The following is a 19,453-nucleotide window of genomic DNA, read 5'->3' as shown; positions in this document are numbered from 1 at the left end:
AATCCCCCACATATTTCAAAATAACCAATCACCACTGATTACAAAATTTAATATTTATGAGTTGGTGTCTTTTGGACCATGAAGCAATCATTGAGTAACTAAACATGAATTACTAACATTTGGTGAAACTAAGTTTCTATGAACCAAAAATTTATTTATGTAATTCAGAGGATTAGTTCCTCACACTAAATTCTTTACATTGTATACTGTTCCGCGGTTTAGCACTTTATGGTCCTATGCTAGCCTGGATTTCATGAGTGCTCTAGAGATGCCTACCTAAGCTCTCATAGGAATCAACTCAATTCCACACTCACATAGGTGAACCTCCATAAGGTGTGAATTATAGTTTTTCACACCACTATTTTTGTTGGCTATGGATTTCATTAAGAGTAATTTTACTTATCCGTATTCACTGCAATTAGTATTATCTCGCCATAAGGAGGACTTTCTATAGATAAAATTCAATAATACTTATCAAGACAACAAGTGACTTGTTATTACCCTTATGAACCTACTTCCTGGGATCTCCAATCACATAGGTAGGGTTACCATCACTGTTGCCTTATGCTTTAGGCATAAGTCCCATCCCGCTCGATGTGTATTCCACTAACCTTCTACTTGGTGGTTTAGTCAGAGGATCGGCCAAATTTAACTCTGACTTCACAAAGTCTAGGCTCACAACCCCAGATTCTAGCAGCTACTTTATAATTGTATGTTTTATCCAGATATGTATGCTTTTCCTATTATAAATTTTGCTCTTGCTCTTGCTATTGCTGCTTGACAATCATAATGGATTACTACTGAAACAGGAGGGTGAGTTTCAATGGGAAGATTTGCTAAGAGATTCCTTAACTACTCAGCCTCAGAACATGCCTTTTCTAAGGCGATAAACTTAAACTCCATGGTAGACCAAGCTATGCAAGTTTGTTTGGAAGACTTCCATGACACAACACCTCCACCAAGTGTAAAGATAAAACCACTTGTGGATTTTATTTCATCTGAATCTGATATCCATTTGCCATCAGAATATCCTTCTAATACAGGTAGTATACTTCCAAACGTTAGCCCATAATCAATGGTGCCCTTCAAATATATAGCAACTCTATCTAATGCTATCCAGTGATTTTTATCAGGATTATAAGTATACCTACTCAATCTAGTGACAACATAAGCAATATCAGGCCTTGTACTATTCATTAAGTACATAAGGCTACCAATGATTTGGGCATATCTATTTTAACTCACACTATGTTGTGTATTTTTCTTAAGTTGAGTATTTCCATCATAAGGAGTTGAGATGGGTTTACTGTCTGAATACCCAAATTTCCTTAAGAAATTTTCAATATAGTATTGTTGTGATAACTTAAGACCATCATTTATCTTAATGATTTTAATCCCAAGAATAACATTTGCCTCTCCCATGTCTTTCATATCAAAATTTGAGGCAAGAAACTCTTTAGTCTTAATTATCACATCCATATTAGCACTAAATATTAACATGTCATTAACATAGAGACATATTATCATATAAGTGTTTTCTTCAAATGATTTAGAATATGCATATTTATCTGAATCATTAATTGTATAACCATTTGAGACTAACACTTGGTCAAACTTCTCATGTCATTGTTTTGGTGCCTGTTTAAGTCCATAAAGAGACTTTACCAGTTTACACACTTCATGCTCATTATCTAGGATAACACAATTCTCTGGTTGTTTCATATAAATTTCTTCATCTATGTCTCCATTAAGAAAAGTTGTCTTTACATCCATTTGATGTATATGTAATTTGTAAATTGCAGCTACAATAATTAACACTCTAACTTATGTTATTCTTGTTACAGGAGCATTAGTGTCAAAATAATCTATATCTTTCTTTTGTGTATAACCTTTGGCAATCAATCTTGCCTTGTATTTATCAATTGATCCATCAGTCTTTAATTTCTTTTTAAATATCCTTTTGCACCCTATTGGTTTAGTTCCAGGACGCAAACTAACTACTTCCCATGTATGATTACTCATAATGGACTCAATTTCATTATTTACTGCCTCTTTCCAAAGGGATGCATCACAAGAAGTCATTACTTCTTCATAAGTATGAGGATCATTCTCTGTAAAAAAAGACATAGTAATCATCACCAAAACTTTTGGCTTTCCTTACTCTCTTACTTCTCCTTATTTCTAACTTTGAACTTTCAGAAGAATTCTGAAGAGTTTCATTTTGAGGAGAACTCTCAAAAATTTCATTTTAAGGTAAAGCCTTTTCACAATTGATTTTCTTAGGAGAAACATTCTCAAAGAAATCTGCATTTTTAAATTCAATGATTGTGTTTGCATCATACAAACCAACCTCTTGTTTTATTACCATGAATCTATAAGCAGCACTATTCTTAGCATAACCTATAAACATACAATCAACAATCCTGGATCCTAACCTTTTTCCTTTTAGGTTCAGGAATCAGGACTTTACGAAACAACCCCATACTTTAAAATATTTCAGGTTGGTACATGACCTTTCCAGAGTTCATTTGGTGTTTTGCCTTTTTTCTTATAAAGAATTTTGTTTTGTATGTAACACGCTAAAAGCATAGCTTCCCCCCACAAATTCAAAAGTGCTCCAAAACTAATCAACATAGCATTTACCATTTCTTTTAAAGTTCGGTTTTTCCTCTCAGCAACTCCATTAGACTATGGAGAATAAGGAGATGTGGTCTCATGTATAATACCATGATCTCTACAAAAGGAATCAAAGTCATTTGACTTATATTCTCATCCTCTATCCGTTCTTAGTCTTTTAATTTTCGTATTGAGTTGATTTTCAACTTCATTTTTATAAGTTAAGAACATTTTAATTGTTTCATCTTTACTTCTCAAAAAGTATACTCTAGTATATCTAAAGTGATAATCAATAAAAGTTGTATAAAACTTTTTTCCTCCTCTGGTCATGGTTAATTTGTTTCAAATCTCCAAGATTATTGTGAATTAAATCGAGAAGCTCATTTTCTTGTTCTAGAATTGGTTTACAAGTCTTTTTAGTGGATTTAGATTCCACACACACACTACATTTATCAATATTTGAAATATTGACATTTGATAATGAACCAAGTTCTTTCATCTTTTTCAGATAACCATAATTCACATGACCTAATCTACCATGCCATAAATCTATTGAATTAATAACACAAGCAGAAGAAGATGCATTTTCATTCATAATGATATTAAGTACATTGAGTTTAAATAACTCTCCAAAACAATACCCCTTCCCAACAAAAGCCCCATTCTTGGACATTACAATTTTGTCATCCTCAAAGGAGACTTTCACTCTAACCTTTCCCAATACATAAATAGATACAAGATTATATCGAATGTTTGGAACATGTAAAACATTACTCAGTGAGAGGGTTTTCTCATAAGTAAGTTTGAGAAGAATTTTCCCTTTCCCAAATCAGGAGTACAACGGGAATCATCAAGGTAAACACATTCTTCTCCATCCCTCACTGGTATGTATTTATAGAAAGAATTTCTATCTCCACAGATATGCTTTGTGGCCCCATAATCAATTATCCATTCTTTCTTTTGAGCAACCATGTTCACTTGTGAACAACCACAGCAACAATAACACCATCTCCCTCAGCCAGATTGGCTTTAGGAGGATTTTTGTTGTCTCCAGCTTTTCCATATCTGCATTGGCTAGCAAAATGTCCAGTTTTCCCACACACAAAACAGTGTCCTTTCTTTTTTAAAGTATTGGGGTTCTTGTTGTTAAACAATTTCTTGTTATTATTCTTAAAACTCTACGGTTTCTTGTTCTTAGGTTGAGGAGGAGCCACTTGGTTTTCAACAACATTAGCCTTAGATGTCAATTCCTTGGGCTTATCGATTTTATCTCTAAGCCTATTCGTCTCTTCAATCCTAATATATACTATCATATCTTCTAAGCTCATTTGCTTCCGCTTATGGTTCATACTATTCTTATAATCTCTCCATGAATCTGGAAGTTTCTTAATCAAGCAACCACCCACAAAAGTTTCAGGAAGAATTATTTCTTCATTTTTCATGTCATTTATCAATAAATGATGATCATGGACTTGCATGAATACCTCTTTTTTTCTACCATTTTAAAATCTAAGAAGTTTCCTATGTCATATTTTTCTGATCCAACATCCTCAACAACATATTTCTTTTTCAGGATTGTCCATATCTGATGTGCAGTCTTATAAGCGCAATAAACATCATAAAGCTCATTCGATAAGGTACTGAGGATAGTTTGATGACCTACCTTATTTCCTTTCTTCCAAGTGTCAAGTTTTTTATCAAAATTGGTCACTCTAGGTTTTGGTTCTTCTGATTTGAGGTACTCTGCAAAATCGAGCACGTCTAGGGAGTCGAACACTTTTTCTTGCCACCTCTTGAAATGAGCTCCAACAAAGGGCTGAATTTTGGAGATATCAGGAAGAGACTTGGAGGTGAGAATTGCAGTGTCCATGTCGGCAGATTTCACTTAAAATTTCTGATCTTAAGATTGTTGAAAATTTATTACAAATTAACAGCAAAATAGTAGGAAAAATAGCAAAAAATCCAGCAGGAAAACAATAGTAAAACAGCAACAGAAACAACAGCAAATAGCAACAATACAACAGTGAAACAACAACGAAATAGCAGTAAAAAAGCAATGATACAGCAGCAAAACAGCAACATCAAGGTGTGCAAAAGCACTGTCCTTAAGATTAGAATTCTGCCTCTACTGGAAGAATCTTCGTGGTGCAAAAATGTTCAACAGCGGACTAACCTCCAGGATACGATGATGAACCTCCTTTTAGAGTGCACACTCTAACAGAGGTTTAAAGCAACATAAGGAAATGTAATAATGGTGAAGGGGAGCTGGAAAGTTAATAAAAAACAGTGGAAATAAGGATTCTCTCAAGTGAAATTGTATTTTTCAAATGAGAAACACACCCCTTTTTATACTTGAGAATCTGTCCGCTTTCCCTTAATTCATTCTTGTAGTAACCGTAGCAATTCAATTGCTTTTAATAGCATAATAGTCCAAGAATTCCATTACTCTTTTAATAGCATAACAGTACAAGAATTCAATTACTTTTAGAACATAACAGTCCAAAAAGCAATTAAAATTCGTATTTTGAAATACCATAACTGTCAGCTATTATCACACTGGGATCCTGAAACTACTGGCTGGATAAGAACGAATCCCCGAGGCCCTACAAGCATCATTTTCCTATTCTGATTTATTTGTTTTATAGCTCAATGATCATTGCTTCCACAAAGAGGCGCTAACATAAACAACTACAACAACCTTCAAAAAGTATTTTGCCATTCAAACTCGAAGTCAACCTTCAAAAGAAGCAACAACGAAAAACACAAATAGTTAAATGAAGTATTGAATAATACTTTGCAACTATTTAAACACTTCTTCACATTAAGTAGTGAACTGAGTAGAAACCAAAACAAAATGAATGATTGATTGAATTTTGAATAAAATTCAAATTTAATTCAAAGCGAAGTAAAGTGTTTAAGAGTGAGAAGAGAAGTCTGATTTTTTAGTTTGGTTAAATTGATGATGCCCTTTTTAGTAATTTTCAATTTAAAATATAAATTTTATTTTGTAAAATAATATTAGGGTTCAAAAAGAGTTTTGGCGGAGCTTAAATAACAACACTTTTAAGAATTACGGCAAATGTGAGGGAGTTGGATCCATTTTCTTTGAATTTTATTTCCTGAAAGTTCATGGAGACCCTGAGAATCGCCCGGTATGACCATCCAGTCTTTTTTTTTTTTTTTTTTTCCTGAAATTAAAGTTGCATCAAGAGAGGATCTTTATACTAAAAAACACTATAAAACTGGCCGAATTGGCACCTTTCCCACCTTAGTGTCAATCAACTCAACGTGTGTGGTGTCTGGCTAATAACATGTAGCAGATACGAAAAAGATAAAACACCCAATAGATTAATAGTGATACTTGATTTGGGAAGCAAAGCAAGCAACTTAGGCCTATTGCTGACTTTCTTTCTATGATATGTACAATATCTCAGACTTCTACAATATCGATCCACAAGAATTTTCTGATATCTCTGCACACTTGACACTTTCAGCTAGTCCCCAGTATATATGCTCTCTATCTACTCAATCTCAGCATGTACATAATCAATAAACACAAAGTTCTTTTGGAGTTCATGCAAAGCATAAGCAACCGCAGCACTTATAAGTGCAAGCACTGCCAAAACTACACGTAATTGCATATCTGAAGGAATCCCAGCAGTTGCACAGAATACAATCGTTGCACCAATTAGAAACTTTCGCCACATCTGAAATGCTGAATAAGCTCCCTTACACGATGAACACTTAAGAGTATGCTGCTCAAATCTATCCAGCATCTGCAACATATGGAATGAAACATACTCAGATCACTTGATAACATTTGGAGACTTTCGGTTGTTCACGCTAAACATTTATCTTCATGATTGATCCACTTAATATACACATTTTGCATTCACATACTTTGAAGGTCTACATTCAATATCAATATTCCTTTTAGATTTCTTGAAAGAATGGACTGTATAGGTTTTGTGTACCTGACGTTTTGACAAGACTGTTGACGGCAAAGGTTGTTGACTGCTAATGCCAAACCAGTCAGGCTGGCTTTTGCCATGTTGTCTCAACCAATTTCGAAATGCCAACACAAACCGATCTGCTTGTGTGGGTGTAAATGTAAGTTTTGTATATTGTTTATTCACATCCTCAGAACCCTCCATTGACAGCGCAAGAAAGATCTTTTCTTGGCCTTGAAGAACTATCATGTCTCCATCATAGACCTTATTTGAAGTCCAATGCTCATGCCATCTAGGAATCACCTGTCATAACCAGAGACCACATAAGAGGAAGTTCACCCATGTATAAGGACAAAAAGTTGCAAATATTAGTATTAATACAGAACATGATGGCATCAAAGATAACAGAGCTGGATTTCCCAAACTAGATGCTACATCTGTGTGTCTGTGCAAAGCATATGTGTGCTAGCACATGTTAAAGAGTAAGACAAAATTTTCCCAATTGCATAACCAACAGGACTTATGCACTCTCCACTTTCTGGATCATAACGTGTCCCTGAGTGAGTATGTGTGCACTTCCACAAGTCTGTTAAAAAGTAAGAGAAAAACTCCCCAGTTGATAACAAAGTTCGTCATCTAACAGGACTAAGTACTCTCCAATCGTAAAAATTTATATGACTTAGCACAGAAATGAGAAGAGAAAGTAAAATTGAGAGAATGGAAAGGCTCCCAAACACTGGACAGCATAAAAATGCAATTGGTTCTGATTAACACAAATGACCCACCACATAGAAGAATATTTTTTATCCCATTATTACAATAGCAACATGATGATCAGCTATCAGGTGAACTTATAAAAAGTATTAAAATAGTGTGTGGTTTAATACCCAACAAAACAGATAAATGTCATCATGTACTACAATATAGAAGTACTAAAAATGATCGGAATGCATTTTGAAGATTGGCAGTTGGGACCACAGATGAATTTTTCTAATTTTGAAGACCAGTTTACATATAATTTCAAATACATTTGTAATGCATTTTGGAAATCTGTACTTAGGCATATGAGAAGCAACTAGCATATGACACAAAAATAAATAAATAAATAAACAATAAAAAAGAAACAAAGAAAGAAAAGAATAGCATGCTATAAGTTAGATCATGAAAGTAGCAGAGTGATCAGAATTTCCATGCATATTGTACGATAAAAATTTCAGCAGAAGCACAATTGAAAGGTTCTTACCTGCCACCATGCAGGCCCTGGCATTGNTAAATAACAACACTTTTAAGAATTACGGCAAATGTGAGGGAGTTGGATCCATTTTCTTTGAATTTTATTTCCTGAAAGTTCATGGAGACCCTGAGAATCGCCCGGTATGACCATCCAGTCTTTTTTTTTTTTTTTTTTTCCTGAAATTAAAGTTGCATCAAGAGAGGATCTTTATACTAAAAAACACTATAAAACTGGCCGAATTGGCACCTTTCCCACCTTAGTGTCAATCAACTCAACGTGTGTGGTGTCTGGCTAATAACATGTAGCAGATACGAAAAAGATAAAACACCCAATAGATTAATAGTGATACTTGATTTGGGAAGCAAAGCAAGCAACTTAGGCCTATTGCTGACTTTCTTTCTATGATATGTACAATATCTCAGACTTCTACGATATCGATCCACAAGAATTTTCTGATATCTCTGCACACTTAACACTTTCAGCTAGTCCCCAGTATATATTCTATCTACTCAATCTCAGCATGTACATAATCAATAAACACAAAGTTCTTTTGGAGTTCATGCAAAGCATAAGCAACCGCAGCACCTATAAGTGCAAGCACTGCCAAAACTACACGTAATTGCATATCTGAAGGAATCCCAGCAGTTGCACAGAATACAATTGTTGCACCAATTAGAAACTTTCGCCACATCTGAAATGCTGAATAAGCTCCCTTACACGATGAACACTTAAGAGTATGCTGCTCAAATCTATCCAGCATCTGCAACATATGGAATGAAACATACTCAGATCACTTGATAACATTTGGAGACTTTCGGTTGTTCACGCTAAACATTTATCTTCATGATTGATCCACTTAATATACACATTTTGCATTCACATACTTTGAAGGTCTACATTCAATATCAATATTCCTTTTAGATTTCTTGAAAGAATGGACTGTATAGGTTTTGTGTACCTGACGTTTTGACAAGACTGTTGACGGCAAAGGTTGTTGACTGCTAATGCCAAACCAGTCAGGCTGGCTTTTGCCATGTTGTCTCAACCAATTTCGAAATGCCAACACAAACCGATCTGCTTGTGTGGGTGTAAATGTAAGTTTTGTATATTGTTTATTCACATCCTCAGAACCCTCCATTGACAGCGCAAGAAAGATCTTTTCTTGGCCTTGAAGAACTATCATGTCTCCATCATAGACCTTATTTGAAGTCCAATGCTCATGCCATCTAGGAATCACCTGTCATAACCAGAGACCACATAAGAGGAAGTTCACCCATGTATAAGGACAAAAAGTTGCAAATATTAGTATTAATACAGAACATGATGGCATCAAAGATAACAGAGCTGGATTTCCCAAACTAGATGCTACATCTGTGTGTCTGTGCAAAGCATATGTGTGCTAGCACATGTTAAAGAGTAAGACAAAATTTTCCCAATTGCATAACCAACAGGACTTATGCACTCTCCACTTTCTGGATCATAACGTGTCCCTGAGTGAGTATGTGTGCACTTCCACAAGTCTGTTAAAAAGTAAGAGAAAAACTCCCCAGTTGATAACAAAGTTCGTCATCTAACAGGACTAAGTACTCTCCAATCGTAAAAATTTATATGACTTAGCACAGAAATGAGAAGAGAAAGTAAAATTGAGAGAATGGAAAGGCTCCCAAACACTGGACAGCATAAAAATGCAATTGGTTCTGATTAACACAAATGACCCACCACATAGAAGAATATTTTTTATCCCATTATTACAATAGCAACATGATGATCAGCTATCAGGTGAACTTATAAAAAGTATTAAAATAGTGTGTGGTTTAATACCCAACAAAACAGATAAATGTCATCATGTACTACAATATAGAAGTACTAAAAATGATCAGAATGCATTTTGAAGATTGGCAGTTGGCACCACAGATGAATTTTTCTAATTTTGAAGACCAGTTTACATATAATTTCAAATACATTTGTAATGCATTTTGGAAATCTGTACTTAGGCATATGAGAAGCAACTAGCATATGACACAAAAATAAATAAATAAATAAACAATAAAAAAGAAACAAAGAAAGAAAAGAATAGCATGCTATAAGTTAGATCATGAAAGTAGCAGAGTGATCAGAATTTCCATGCATATTGTACGATAAAAATTTCAGCAGAAGCACAATTGAAAGGTTCTTACCTGCCACCATGCAGGCCCTGGCATTGTGAATTGGAAGAAGTTCCGGGCACTACAAACTATAGAACGAGTCTTCCCAGGTGCCATTGGTACATTGAAGGAACAAATCCATATTATCCATTTTTGGTCACCTACTATAGGAAGCTTTGTGTCTATCTCTATTCTGGAGAGAGGCCCAAAAAAAAAAAAAAAAAAAATGGTACAAGAATGATTAAGTTTGGAAACCCACAAGTCTTTCGAAAACAGCTATAATCCTCAAATCAACAAATCAGAGGAAAGTTTAAAAAACTTATTTGAAATTATAAATACAAGATGTGATATTTCTTCAACTTCCTTAAACTACAGCTGGGGTCAAACAACTCTGCACTGAGTTCAGATAACCGCTATTTATTGATAGCCTTGATAACTAAACTTTTTAATTTTGGAAAGAGGAAATGTTGGATGGGTAAGCCCCAAACATTTTCACAAAATAATATTATGACAAAATGTCTTTGTCGGGATTACTAAAAAATAATATACAATGAGACTGACAAACTATTCAATATCCCCAACTACTGAAGAACAAAGATCATAGACATGGAATTTCAGAATCACAAAAAAAAGCATGAGGATAGGAGTTAGCTTATCTCAGATGGCATGCAATTTTAAGGCTTATACAAAAGTGAACTTACTTGTTTATATAATAACATGGAGCAACAAACTTGGCACTAATCCTGGGGTTCCCATCATTTGCTCCAGCAAAGCCCCAAGGACCACTAGACTCCAACTTGAATGGCAATGGCTTCGCTCTATCCCTTCTTCCTGTAACCTGTGAGTCATGTCTCTCATTATGCAATGTGGAGATTTTTTAATAAAGGAAGTGAAATTAGTGTTACATTCGCCTAGCAATCTAGCCAGAAATACAAGGCCACCACGACAACTAACAATATACCAGCATGTAGACATAACATGGCCCAGAAAAATCCCAGGCACACCCTCAACTGGATGTGTTTTACGAAACTTAAGAGAAAACCAGGCAACAACAGTCAATAAGTAGGCCCATCATCATAAATAATCCAAATTTATCCATTATTTCACTTTCCAGGAAAAATAGTTCAAAAATAAAATAATTTCTGAATGACATTTTTTAAAGGAGAATAGGCCTAATTCTACTCACGCTTCCAGCCAATCGAACCCTTAGAACTGTTCAAGAGGGAAATCCTAAAGAATGTAAACTAGTTCAGTCATCTGAGATGCATGTGTGGCCTGTGAAGTAGGTAGAATTGTAATTGTTTCATATCCCAGGTACATTTTGACAACTTCTCAATGATGTTGAGCAGATCATTTACAGTACTAACTCAATCTTAATGCAATGCTCTCAGGCTAGCCATATTAAATAAGGACTTTTTTTTCCTCAAATAATTCAAGAAGACCTCGTTTTGTAGATAATAAATCCCAGAATACAGCTGACTACTAGCAGATTACCATGTTTGAGACACATATTGAATTGTGTATTAACCCAACTAGTATTGCACAAATGGCACTTGGCAATATTATATTTCCCTATAATCTAAACTACGCCAATCCACAGTATCTTATACAACCTGCAGCTGTTCTCTGATAATTGAATGGAAGGATTCCAAGAAAGATGTTTTATTTCAAGTGTGTACCTTGTGATGAGCAAAATCAATGTGAGAAGGATCTGAGACATTTTCCATCAGAGTGTCATAGCCATAAAACAGATCACGTTGAATTGTCACCGTTGAGAATTCGGGTTTGTCAAAGTCATCAGGCAACCTAAAATCATCATAATAATAGTACACAATCAAAATGTTAACCAGACAGTACACTTTGATCAGCAAGCCTATTAATTGGTTTCATCCATAGACAAGAGTCAGAACAGAGAAGTTGAGTCAATTACAGTGGGGGCTTGGTAGCATTGGCTCTTTCCCAACCATTCTCATCTGGCCAAACAAAGAGCAGACCTTCAGATACCATTGTAGGAAATCTTGTAGCACAAGCTCTAGGAGACCGAAATGCACGAGCTTCAGGACCTTCAGATGCTGCCTGAGGAATCCGAGTGCAGGATCCACACCCATCAAAGGACCACCCATGGTATGAACACTGCAAGTGCCCATTTTCTTCTATCCGCCCTTCCTACAAAACAAGAGGAACCCATCAATCGTATTAACGATGGCAACTTCTCAACTTGGTTGCCACTATAAACTAGAAACTGAAAGGTTCTAAAATGGCAAATAGTTTATTTAAATTAATGGTGACAACTGAAATCTGGAGAGAGAGTTTATATGAGGCTCTTATTGGAGAAAACAGGTAAAGGAGGAGATTGAAAAGAATTAAACTTTTTTAATTATAGAACATTCACAGTTCTGGACACTAGAAAAAAACCTCCGCTCATCTTATCCTGATACAACTACCTCATCCAACTAATCATTTTTTTGGAAATCAGGCCCACAATTTTACTCCTTCCATTACCTCTCAGCTCTTATGTCGACAATTTATAGTCAAAAATATATTAAATTACAATACTGCTATTTTCCAGTTAAATTACAAAATAAAACAAAAATCAAATCGAAGATAGAGAATTGAGAAGATTACCGATAATGGGGCAAGTCTATGCGGGCATTTATCATCAAAAGCAACCCATTCTTTATTATTGTTATCAAACCAAAGTACTAAGTCTCTACCCAGAAGTTGAAATGGTGTGGGCAACATTTGATCCAAATCTTCTACCAAAGAAACTGGATACCAATGATCCCTCCAAGAGAACTTAGAATCCGTACTCTCCTCACCAAACTCATCATCAACTGATCTGTACTCTTCTTCCTCTTCTCTTTTAACAGTTTCTTGATCTGAGGCCGGTACTGATGGAGGAGCTGCAACACGTAAAGGAGAGAAATTGAGATTCCTGGTTCTTTTCAGTGAGTTCGTTATGGACAATTGTTGTTTTGGGGTTCTGGTGGACAAGAAAGGAAGAGTTTTTTGTTGTGATGAAGTGACATAAGCATTAGTAGAGAGAAGTAGCGCCATTTCTAGAGTGGTTTTTCAAGTTTTGCCTTAGTTTATTCAAGTTGTTCAATTGTTTAATGTTGTAGAAAGAGAAAGTAAACTGAGGCTTCCAGAGACACAGAACTTTGCGTGCAAGTTTGAGAGTTAAGCACTCGATGTCTGTCTGGCTGTTTGTATTCACGCCAGAAAGCGAAACGAACTGCTCTAGCCTCTATGTATGATTTTTCCACTTTGAACCCATTGCTTTTGGTTTCAGTTCTTTAACGTTGCGGCAGCCAATTAAATGTCTACACGATAGATGGTGAAAGGTTCAATTACGGATTTACGGTCATTGTGTCGTGTTTTGATTGAAAAACTCTAGAAGGGAAATGCCGATGGAAGATAGTCTCTCGGCTTCTCACAGCCACAATTAATAACGTAATTAACGGTAATATAAATTTAAATATGTAGAGAAACGTGTCACTCAGAGGTGGCACGCGTACTCTGGATGCATCAAGTTTCCCACGTTGATAACTCACGACAGTCAAACCGGGAACCAATTTTCTCATCCAATTAGCCAACCCAACTTGTCTTTTCTATATTTAATAAAGATAATAGAGTGACTTTTATCAATCAATTGCTAACCAGTCTTTTCTTTGTAAGGTTTGACGTAAAGACTATCAAACCAACAATATTAGTAACAATATTAGCAAACTTAAAAGGGCTAACGGGTTTGCTCCCCCTCCCTTTTAGGTTTAGGTTTAAATTGCGAGAATCATTGTTAATATTATTGGTTATAGACAGTGGCGGATTTACTTAATGACGAGTGGGGACCACGGCCCCCACTCAAACTTTAAAAAACTTCACATTGTATCAATATTTATATTTAGTTGCATTTTACCCCCTATAAGACTTTGACATGTTGCCCCCACAAATTTTTTTGTTTATTTTTTGCCCCCATCGAGTGAAATTCCTGGATCCGCCACTGGTTATAGACTATAGGGTTATAAGCTATCCCTTAATCTCAAGCCTTTACCATTCGACCAATTCATTATTGATTTGATAGTCTACATTAAACTATACAAAAAAAAAGACTAGTTAGCAATTCATTGATGAAGTTATTCTACTGTCTTTATTAAATCCAAATTATCCAAGTAACTATAATTATAGTTAGTGAATTTCATGCAATCGGGTAACATAAGTTTTTTTTTTTTTTAAGGGTTTATGGGTTTTTTATGATCGAGTATGTTCGGGTCAGCTTATCTCGTACCTTAACTAATATTCTAGAACTGTAAAACTATCGACCGAATAAAGACTCTAACAATTACCTTTATTAATAACTGAGGGACTCAAACTCAAAACTTTTTAAGTAATACATCTAAAAGTCTCTATCGAACTATTTAACCATCCATAGATAATTAACATAAGATATTATCAAGTTCAAACTTCAAAGTATAAATGTAAAAGCTTCACAAATAATTAAACACTTACATATTCGTAATTATTGATAATGACCAACTTTTAAACACCCGACTTTAATAACTTTTAAAATCAGCAATGTTATGCTGATATTAGGTCTTGTAGAACATACAAATAAATCACATCAAGGTTCCTTTCCAACCAGAGTCTCAGAAAATTCATAGAGCGCCCACGGCAATTGCACACCAAAACCTAAGAAAGGTGCAACTTTTTTATCATACACTTCGTCAAATCAAACATATCCCGAGTGGTGGGGTTCAATTTTTTCTCTGACTCTGATAATGCACACTTGCAGAGGGGATTAGTTCAATTAATGATCACCTCTCTGCGCATCTTGGTAAATTTATTCCCATTCAGACTTGTTTATATTATGGGATTTAGAGAAGGAATAACCTCTACTCTCTAGATAAAGATATCTACAACTGCAATGGGAAGGAGAGAAATATGCGAACCTTCTAACATATGCAGCTGACAGCAATGGGCTGAACCAGGCCAGCACTCATTCAAAAAGTTTCTGGAAAGTAGCTGCTTGCTGTAGGTAAAACAGAATCATAGAAATGATCTCAAAAATCAAACACATTCCTTTCACCCAAAACCCAAACCAAAATGTAGTAAAGAACTGTCTGATTTCCCAAAGTCTCCCAAACAGCCAAACCCAGATATAAACACGACAGATTGAGATTTCCAAAATTGTCTGCTAAACTTCTCTACTCCTAAGACAAATTGAGGGGTCAAACTAAAGAATAGAAGCACAAACACTAAGTGTATCTAGATTTGTTCGGAGGAAGATATGTATACAGTACTAGGTCAGTAAGTAATTCCAGAATTTGGCTGTTAAACATGCAACAAGGAAATAAGTACCCTGGGCTAAAGAAATAAAATTTCTTATCTCCTTAACGAAGGAACTGCTCTGTCACCAGCTAGAGGGGAGAAGTTTCACACCTACCAACAAGTATCAAATACTCAATAAAGAACGCATAACAGTTTATTTATATTAGATATTAAGCTTTAACTAGTATATTTTCACCTTACAGTTCTTATACAAAGAAATTTTATACTCACTGTCAATTCCAAATTTTAAAATATTGATGACCATGAATCAGTCTCAATATTGCTCATCTAGATGAGATAAAACAATTAGATCTCTTGGTCCAGCTCCATGAGTCTGAGAGACCAAATTTCAGAAACTTCAACTCAGAAAGCACACAGATGAACGCGCAAGGGTTACTTCCATCCAGAAAAAATCTTTCACATGATGAATCATTTCTTTGGATAAGTTTGATGGTCGGGTCCAATGTCACGTGAGCCAGTGTTTATGTAAGGCCCTCGAAAAGTTGCTTGTGGTGGCAGTGGCTTTGATGAGTCAATCACTGGCCCTTTCCTTGATGACCTGATTGATAGAAATTACATCATGTGAACGTTGGCTCTCTCAATAATATGTGCATAACAACACAGAAACCTTTGTACTTACGCCATGTAAAAGGGAAATGCCAAGCCTGCTCCAGCGAAAGCCACTAAGCCAGCAGCCACAATGACATTCCGTGCTCGATTCATTGAGAACGTCCAAGCTGCTTAAAAGAAAATGGTCTACAAGAGGAAGGAACACAAAAATGTCACTAAATAAATTTCTAAATAGAATCTGAAAAATAAATTTTAGTACATTAATTAATAAATTTCACATTCAAGCAAACAATATGTTTTCTCACTTCAGGTAAACTATGTATCGGAAGCTATTCAACAATATACAATTTATGGTTGATGCTTCATCACAAAATAAAACTTCCATACAATTAGTGCAAATCATGACATTCAATCTTTCTTCCTAAATATTTTTGTAAACTCATGAATAAAAATTTTAATCCGCTACCATAATCACTCTCTCTCAGGCTTACAAACCAAAACGAGCTTTTTGGTTTTAAACTTGGTTTCTCTTACCCTGCACATCAATAGCACATATAACCCATCTAGTTGTTCTAGCAAGAACATAATGAAAATTTCAAATTTTGATAAACCACAGAAGTTGCCTCAAATTCCTAGCTTTGACATTCACAATGACTTCTTCGCAACAATCTCACTAGTTGTCTATACTAAAATCAATTCTTCATGTCCATAGCTGATTGAAGTAATAACACTAATAATCAATAAAATTTTAAAAGAAATTTCAAACAACTAAAATAACAAGATTATTAGTGGAAGATGCGAATATTACAATCTAAACAATTTCAAAGCTATCAGTAGAAATTTGATTGAGAAATGAGAACATAACAAAATTAATAAAACCTAGCTCGAGAAAGAGTTAGATGGAGCTACCTAAGAGCACCGAAAACTCGGAATCAGCGACGCGAACCTAAAGCAATTTACGAGTAATTAGGTTAAGATTTTGTCAGTGTGGTTTCAGCTAGTGAGCTTCCAGCAGCTTAATCTGAGGGATGAAAATGAAGTGCATTTAGAAAGTTTTTTCCGGAGGTGGACTGGGAGGAAATTTAACTCCCTAGACATCCCAAGTTTGGATTTATAAAAATAACTTCAAAAAATTTTGCAATTTTTTTTAAGTTAAAAAAACGGACGTAGCCACTTAGGATTCATTAACCATGTAAAATGGGTTCAATTAAAAAGATTTAAACATATATGGGTAATATATAATTAACAAAAGTTTGTTTAAATTGTGAAAATTGCAAACGACCCCCCTCTCCAATCAAAATTGATTAAGCGGACTCAATCGCTTAATCGACCCTAAGAAAACCCGACGAAACAACCACCCTTCACCACATTTTTCTTGTCGTTTTCTGCCATCCATTGTCGCAATCGTTTGTTGTTTGTATTGAAGACATTCCCTCTTAGAAAGAAACAATGGCTGACCCAAACAAAGATTTTGACAAAGACCCAGCCCCTCTTCAAATCGTGGACACCAGTGGTTCCAAAATTGGAAAATCGAAGGTTGTGGTGGAGCAAATTCTGATGACTGAAGTTGGTCCAATAAGAAGCAATACGAAGCCGGTAGAAGACAGCCCGCCAGGTGAACAAGGGAGGGAAGGAGCCGAAATTGTAAATGAAGAGGAGGATGCCGGAGCAATGTCAGGTGAAAAGGAGGAAGAAGATGAAGTAAATGTAATAATCTATATATTTTATGAAATTATTGGTTGTTTTAGGGGATATTTGGTTGGTGTGTTGTTAGGGTCATTGTTGCATTTTGTCGAACAGTTGGAAGGCATTGGAGAAATGGGTGTTTTGGTCTTCCAGAGGGTTGGGGAAGCCAATGAAGGCCCTAGAGAGGTTGTTTGTGGCAGTTTGGATGGCTTTTGTTGGCAAAGAAAGTGGAATAGAGGGGGCTAGAGGGTTGCCCTGCATATTGCAGGGCTGTCCATGCGCAGCCAGCCCTGTAATATGCAGGCAAGCCCCGAGCCCCCCGTATGCAACTCTCTTCTACGAAGTCTAGAGCACCAAACTTGCCACAACAGCCTCCCTTGTCTTCATGGACCTCTAGAAGCCAAAAACAGCCACTCCTCCAATGCACTTCAACATGCTGCTTGTTTTGGTTTTTTGTTGTGCTGATATGTAATGTATATCAATTGTGCAGTGTTATAAGAGCATAAATTATAAGGATTATGGGCTTGAGGTTGTAAATGATGTTGTGCCCTACTTTCCGGCAAGGGTTACCGTTAGGTCTAGTTGGCAAGTGTTTAAGAAAATTAAGGACATTCTAGGTGGTCATCAAAAAGGGATGAAGTGATTCAGAAACTCATGTTTTGGTCATTTTGTGGGGTTGGGAGATAATTGGAGTAAGGCCTTCTGGGGGCAGGGTGCACATTATCTTTTGGTGCATGCTGTTAAATGCAAAAAGAAGAATAAAATGTGGTTTTTGGTTTATTGGAAAGCCGATTCGGTTTGGGATGATGGAATTCTGTTTAATGATGGGCCTAAATTGTGGGCCATTTCCAGACGTAAAAGTTGAAGAAATGGTAAAGAATAGCAAGGCTGCCAAAACGTTTGTTAGAAAGGTGTTCACAGGGCAGCAGTCAATTACGGGTCATGATTTAGAAGAGAGGTTAGAAGCAGAAGGAAATCAGTATAGCTCTTCAGAGAAGTTTCGAATGTGCTTGGTATGGTTCGTGCATTCAGTCTTGATGGCTTCTAACTCAACGAAAGCAGTAAACCAGGATTGGGTGCGATATGCTAGTAATGAGGACTTCTTTTGTTCTTATCCGTGGGAAAGGTTATCATTTAAGTTAACCATCGATTCCCTACAAGGAAAAGACATGGCGATTAAATACCGCCAATATGCTGAGAAGCGGAAACCCAGTACATACAATTTGCTTGGCTTCCCTTGGGCAATGCAAGTAAATATTAATAGGTTTTAGTTAATTTTTTGGTATTATATTTGTTTTAAATCTGATTTGGATTTTTTTTGGTTTTGTTTTATTTTTACAATGTAGGCTTGGTTGTATAAGACTATCCCTATCCTAGTTAAGGGGGGGATGAGGCACTGCAGTTTCCTAAGATGTTGTGGTGGCACACCAAGAAGAGCATCCATTGGGACTATGAGAAAATTGAAATGGAAATTGAACTGGTTCAGGTAAGATTAAAGGATTTGTGTTTTGAATATGTAATAGATTAAATGGTTTTTGTAAATTTGATTGATTTTTTTTTCTTTTTGTAGGGAGTGGTCCATCCGTTCATCACTCCTACTAGGGCTGAATCAGTGATGGATTATGTTACATCGTTCAAATCATTGGACGATGTTTTTGATGAGATGATAAACTGCCTAATGCGAGACTTAGAAGAAGTCATGCATTTGACTATAGTGGAAGGGCTGTTTGTTAAGCATGTGACTGAGGCCGAAGGCCAAGTAGGCGGGACAGATGAGGAGGAAGACATGGAGGCTAATGTTCGTATGCCTCCTTCTAATTGGCAAACAGGTACACCAAGTATTGGTTTGACACCAAGTACCAGTTTGCCTACGCATCTTGAATCTAAGTTGGTTGACCTCATAAACGGTCTACACAACAAGTTTGACT

The 19,453-nt window shown here is 35.9% G+C and overlaps 4 protein-coding genes across 4 annotated transcripts; all 4 read right to left on the bottom strand.

Moving 5' to 3' along the window:
* Nucleotides 1-852: 852 nt before the first annotated feature.
* LOC116146445 (secreted RxLR effector protein 161-like) lies at nt 853-1,197 on the bottom strand. The gene has a single exon (XM_031431839.1). It carries the CDS (start codon nt 1,195-1,197, stop codon nt 853-855), a length of 345 nt encoding a protein of 114 aa, XP_031287699.1.
* A 4,937-nt stretch (nt 1,198-6,134) lies between these two features.
* LOC116146444 (pheophorbide a oxygenase, chloroplastic-like) lies at nt 6,135-7,833 on the bottom strand. Its single transcript, XM_031431838.1, has 3 exons — nt 7,810-7,833; nt 6,591-6,869; nt 6,135-6,392 (listed from the first exon to the last, which is right to left on the bottom strand). The coding sequence occupies exons 1-3, from the start codon at nt 7,831-7,833 to the stop codon at nt 6,138-6,140; spliced, it is 558 nt and encodes a 185-aa protein (XP_031287698.1). The 3' UTR covers nt 6,135-6,137.
* A 279-nt stretch (nt 7,834-8,112) lies between these two features.
* Nucleotides 8,113-13,181, bottom strand: LOC116146414 (pheophorbide a oxygenase, chloroplastic-like). Its single transcript, XM_031431814.1, has 7 exons — nt 12,570-13,181; nt 11,875-12,110; nt 11,624-11,750; nt 10,646-10,782; nt 9,978-10,137; nt 8,759-9,037; nt 8,113-8,560 (listed from the first exon to the last, which is right to left on the bottom strand). The coding sequence occupies exons 1-7, from the start codon at nt 12,999-13,001 to the stop codon at nt 8,306-8,308; spliced, it is 1,626 nt and encodes a 541-aa protein (XP_031287674.1). The 5' UTR covers nt 13,002-13,181; the 3' UTR covers nt 8,113-8,305.
* Nucleotides 13,182-15,396: 2,215 nt separating this feature from the next.
* Nucleotides 15,397-16,038, bottom strand: LOC116146514. Its single transcript, XM_031431931.1, has 2 exons — nt 15,910-16,038; nt 15,397-15,828 (listed from the first exon to the last, which is right to left on the bottom strand). Exons 1-2 carry the CDS (start codon nt 15,990-15,992, stop codon nt 15,699-15,701), a joined length of 213 nt encoding a protein of 70 aa, XP_031287791.1. The 5' UTR covers nt 15,993-16,038; the 3' UTR covers nt 15,397-15,698.
* Between the last annotated feature and the right edge of the window lie 3,415 nt (nt 16,039-19,453).

Source organism: Pistacia vera, unplaced genomic scaffold, assembly GCF_008641045.1.
Source record: "Pistacia vera cultivar Batoury unplaced genomic scaffold, PisVer_v2 Contig478, whole genome shotgun sequence".
In the NCBI taxonomy this organism is placed as follows: Eukaryota; Viridiplantae; Streptophyta; class Magnoliopsida; order Sapindales; family Anacardiaceae; genus Pistacia; species Pistacia vera.
The sequence above is the reverse complement of the archived record's forward strand: the minus strand, read 5'-3'. Positions and strand labels throughout refer to the sequence as shown.

Excerpts from the sequence above, each read along its gene's own strand:
- LOC116146445 (XM_031431839.1), bottom strand. The coding sequence starts at position 1,197 with ATGAATAGTACAAGGCCTGATATTGCTTATGTTGTCACTAGATTGAGT.
- LOC116146414 (XM_031431814.1), bottom strand. The coding sequence starts at position 13,001 with ATGGCGCTACTTCTCTCTACTAATGCTTATGTCACTTCATCACAACAA. Across the intron at positions 10,783-11,623 it reads TTGATTTTGCTCATCACAAG|GTTACAGGAAGAAGGGATAG; the intron begins GTACACACTTGA and ends CATGACTCACAG. Across the intron at positions 8,561-8,758 it reads CAGTCTTGTCAAAACGTCAG|ATGCTGGATAGATTTGAGCA; the intron begins GTACACAAAACC and ends CATATGTTGCAG.
- LOC116146514 (XM_031431931.1), bottom strand. The coding sequence starts at position 15,992 with ATGAATCGAGCACGGAATGTCATTGTGGCTGCTGGCTTAGTGGCTTTC. Across the intron at positions 15,829-15,909 it reads GCATTTCCCTTTTACATGGC|GTCATCAAGGAAAGGGCCAG; the intron begins GTAAGTACAAAG and ends TCTATCAATCAG.
- LOC116146444 (XM_031431838.1), bottom strand. The coding sequence starts at position 7,833 with ATGCCAGGGCCTGCATGGTGGCAG. Across the intron at positions 6,870-7,809 it reads CAGGGCCTGCATGGTGGCAG|GTGATTCCTAGATGGCATGA; the intron begins GTAAGAACCTTT and ends TGGTTATGACAG. Across the intron at positions 6,393-6,590 it reads CAGTCTTGTCAAAACGTCAG|ATGCTGGATAGATTTGAGCA; the intron begins GTACACAAAACC and ends CATATGTTGCAG.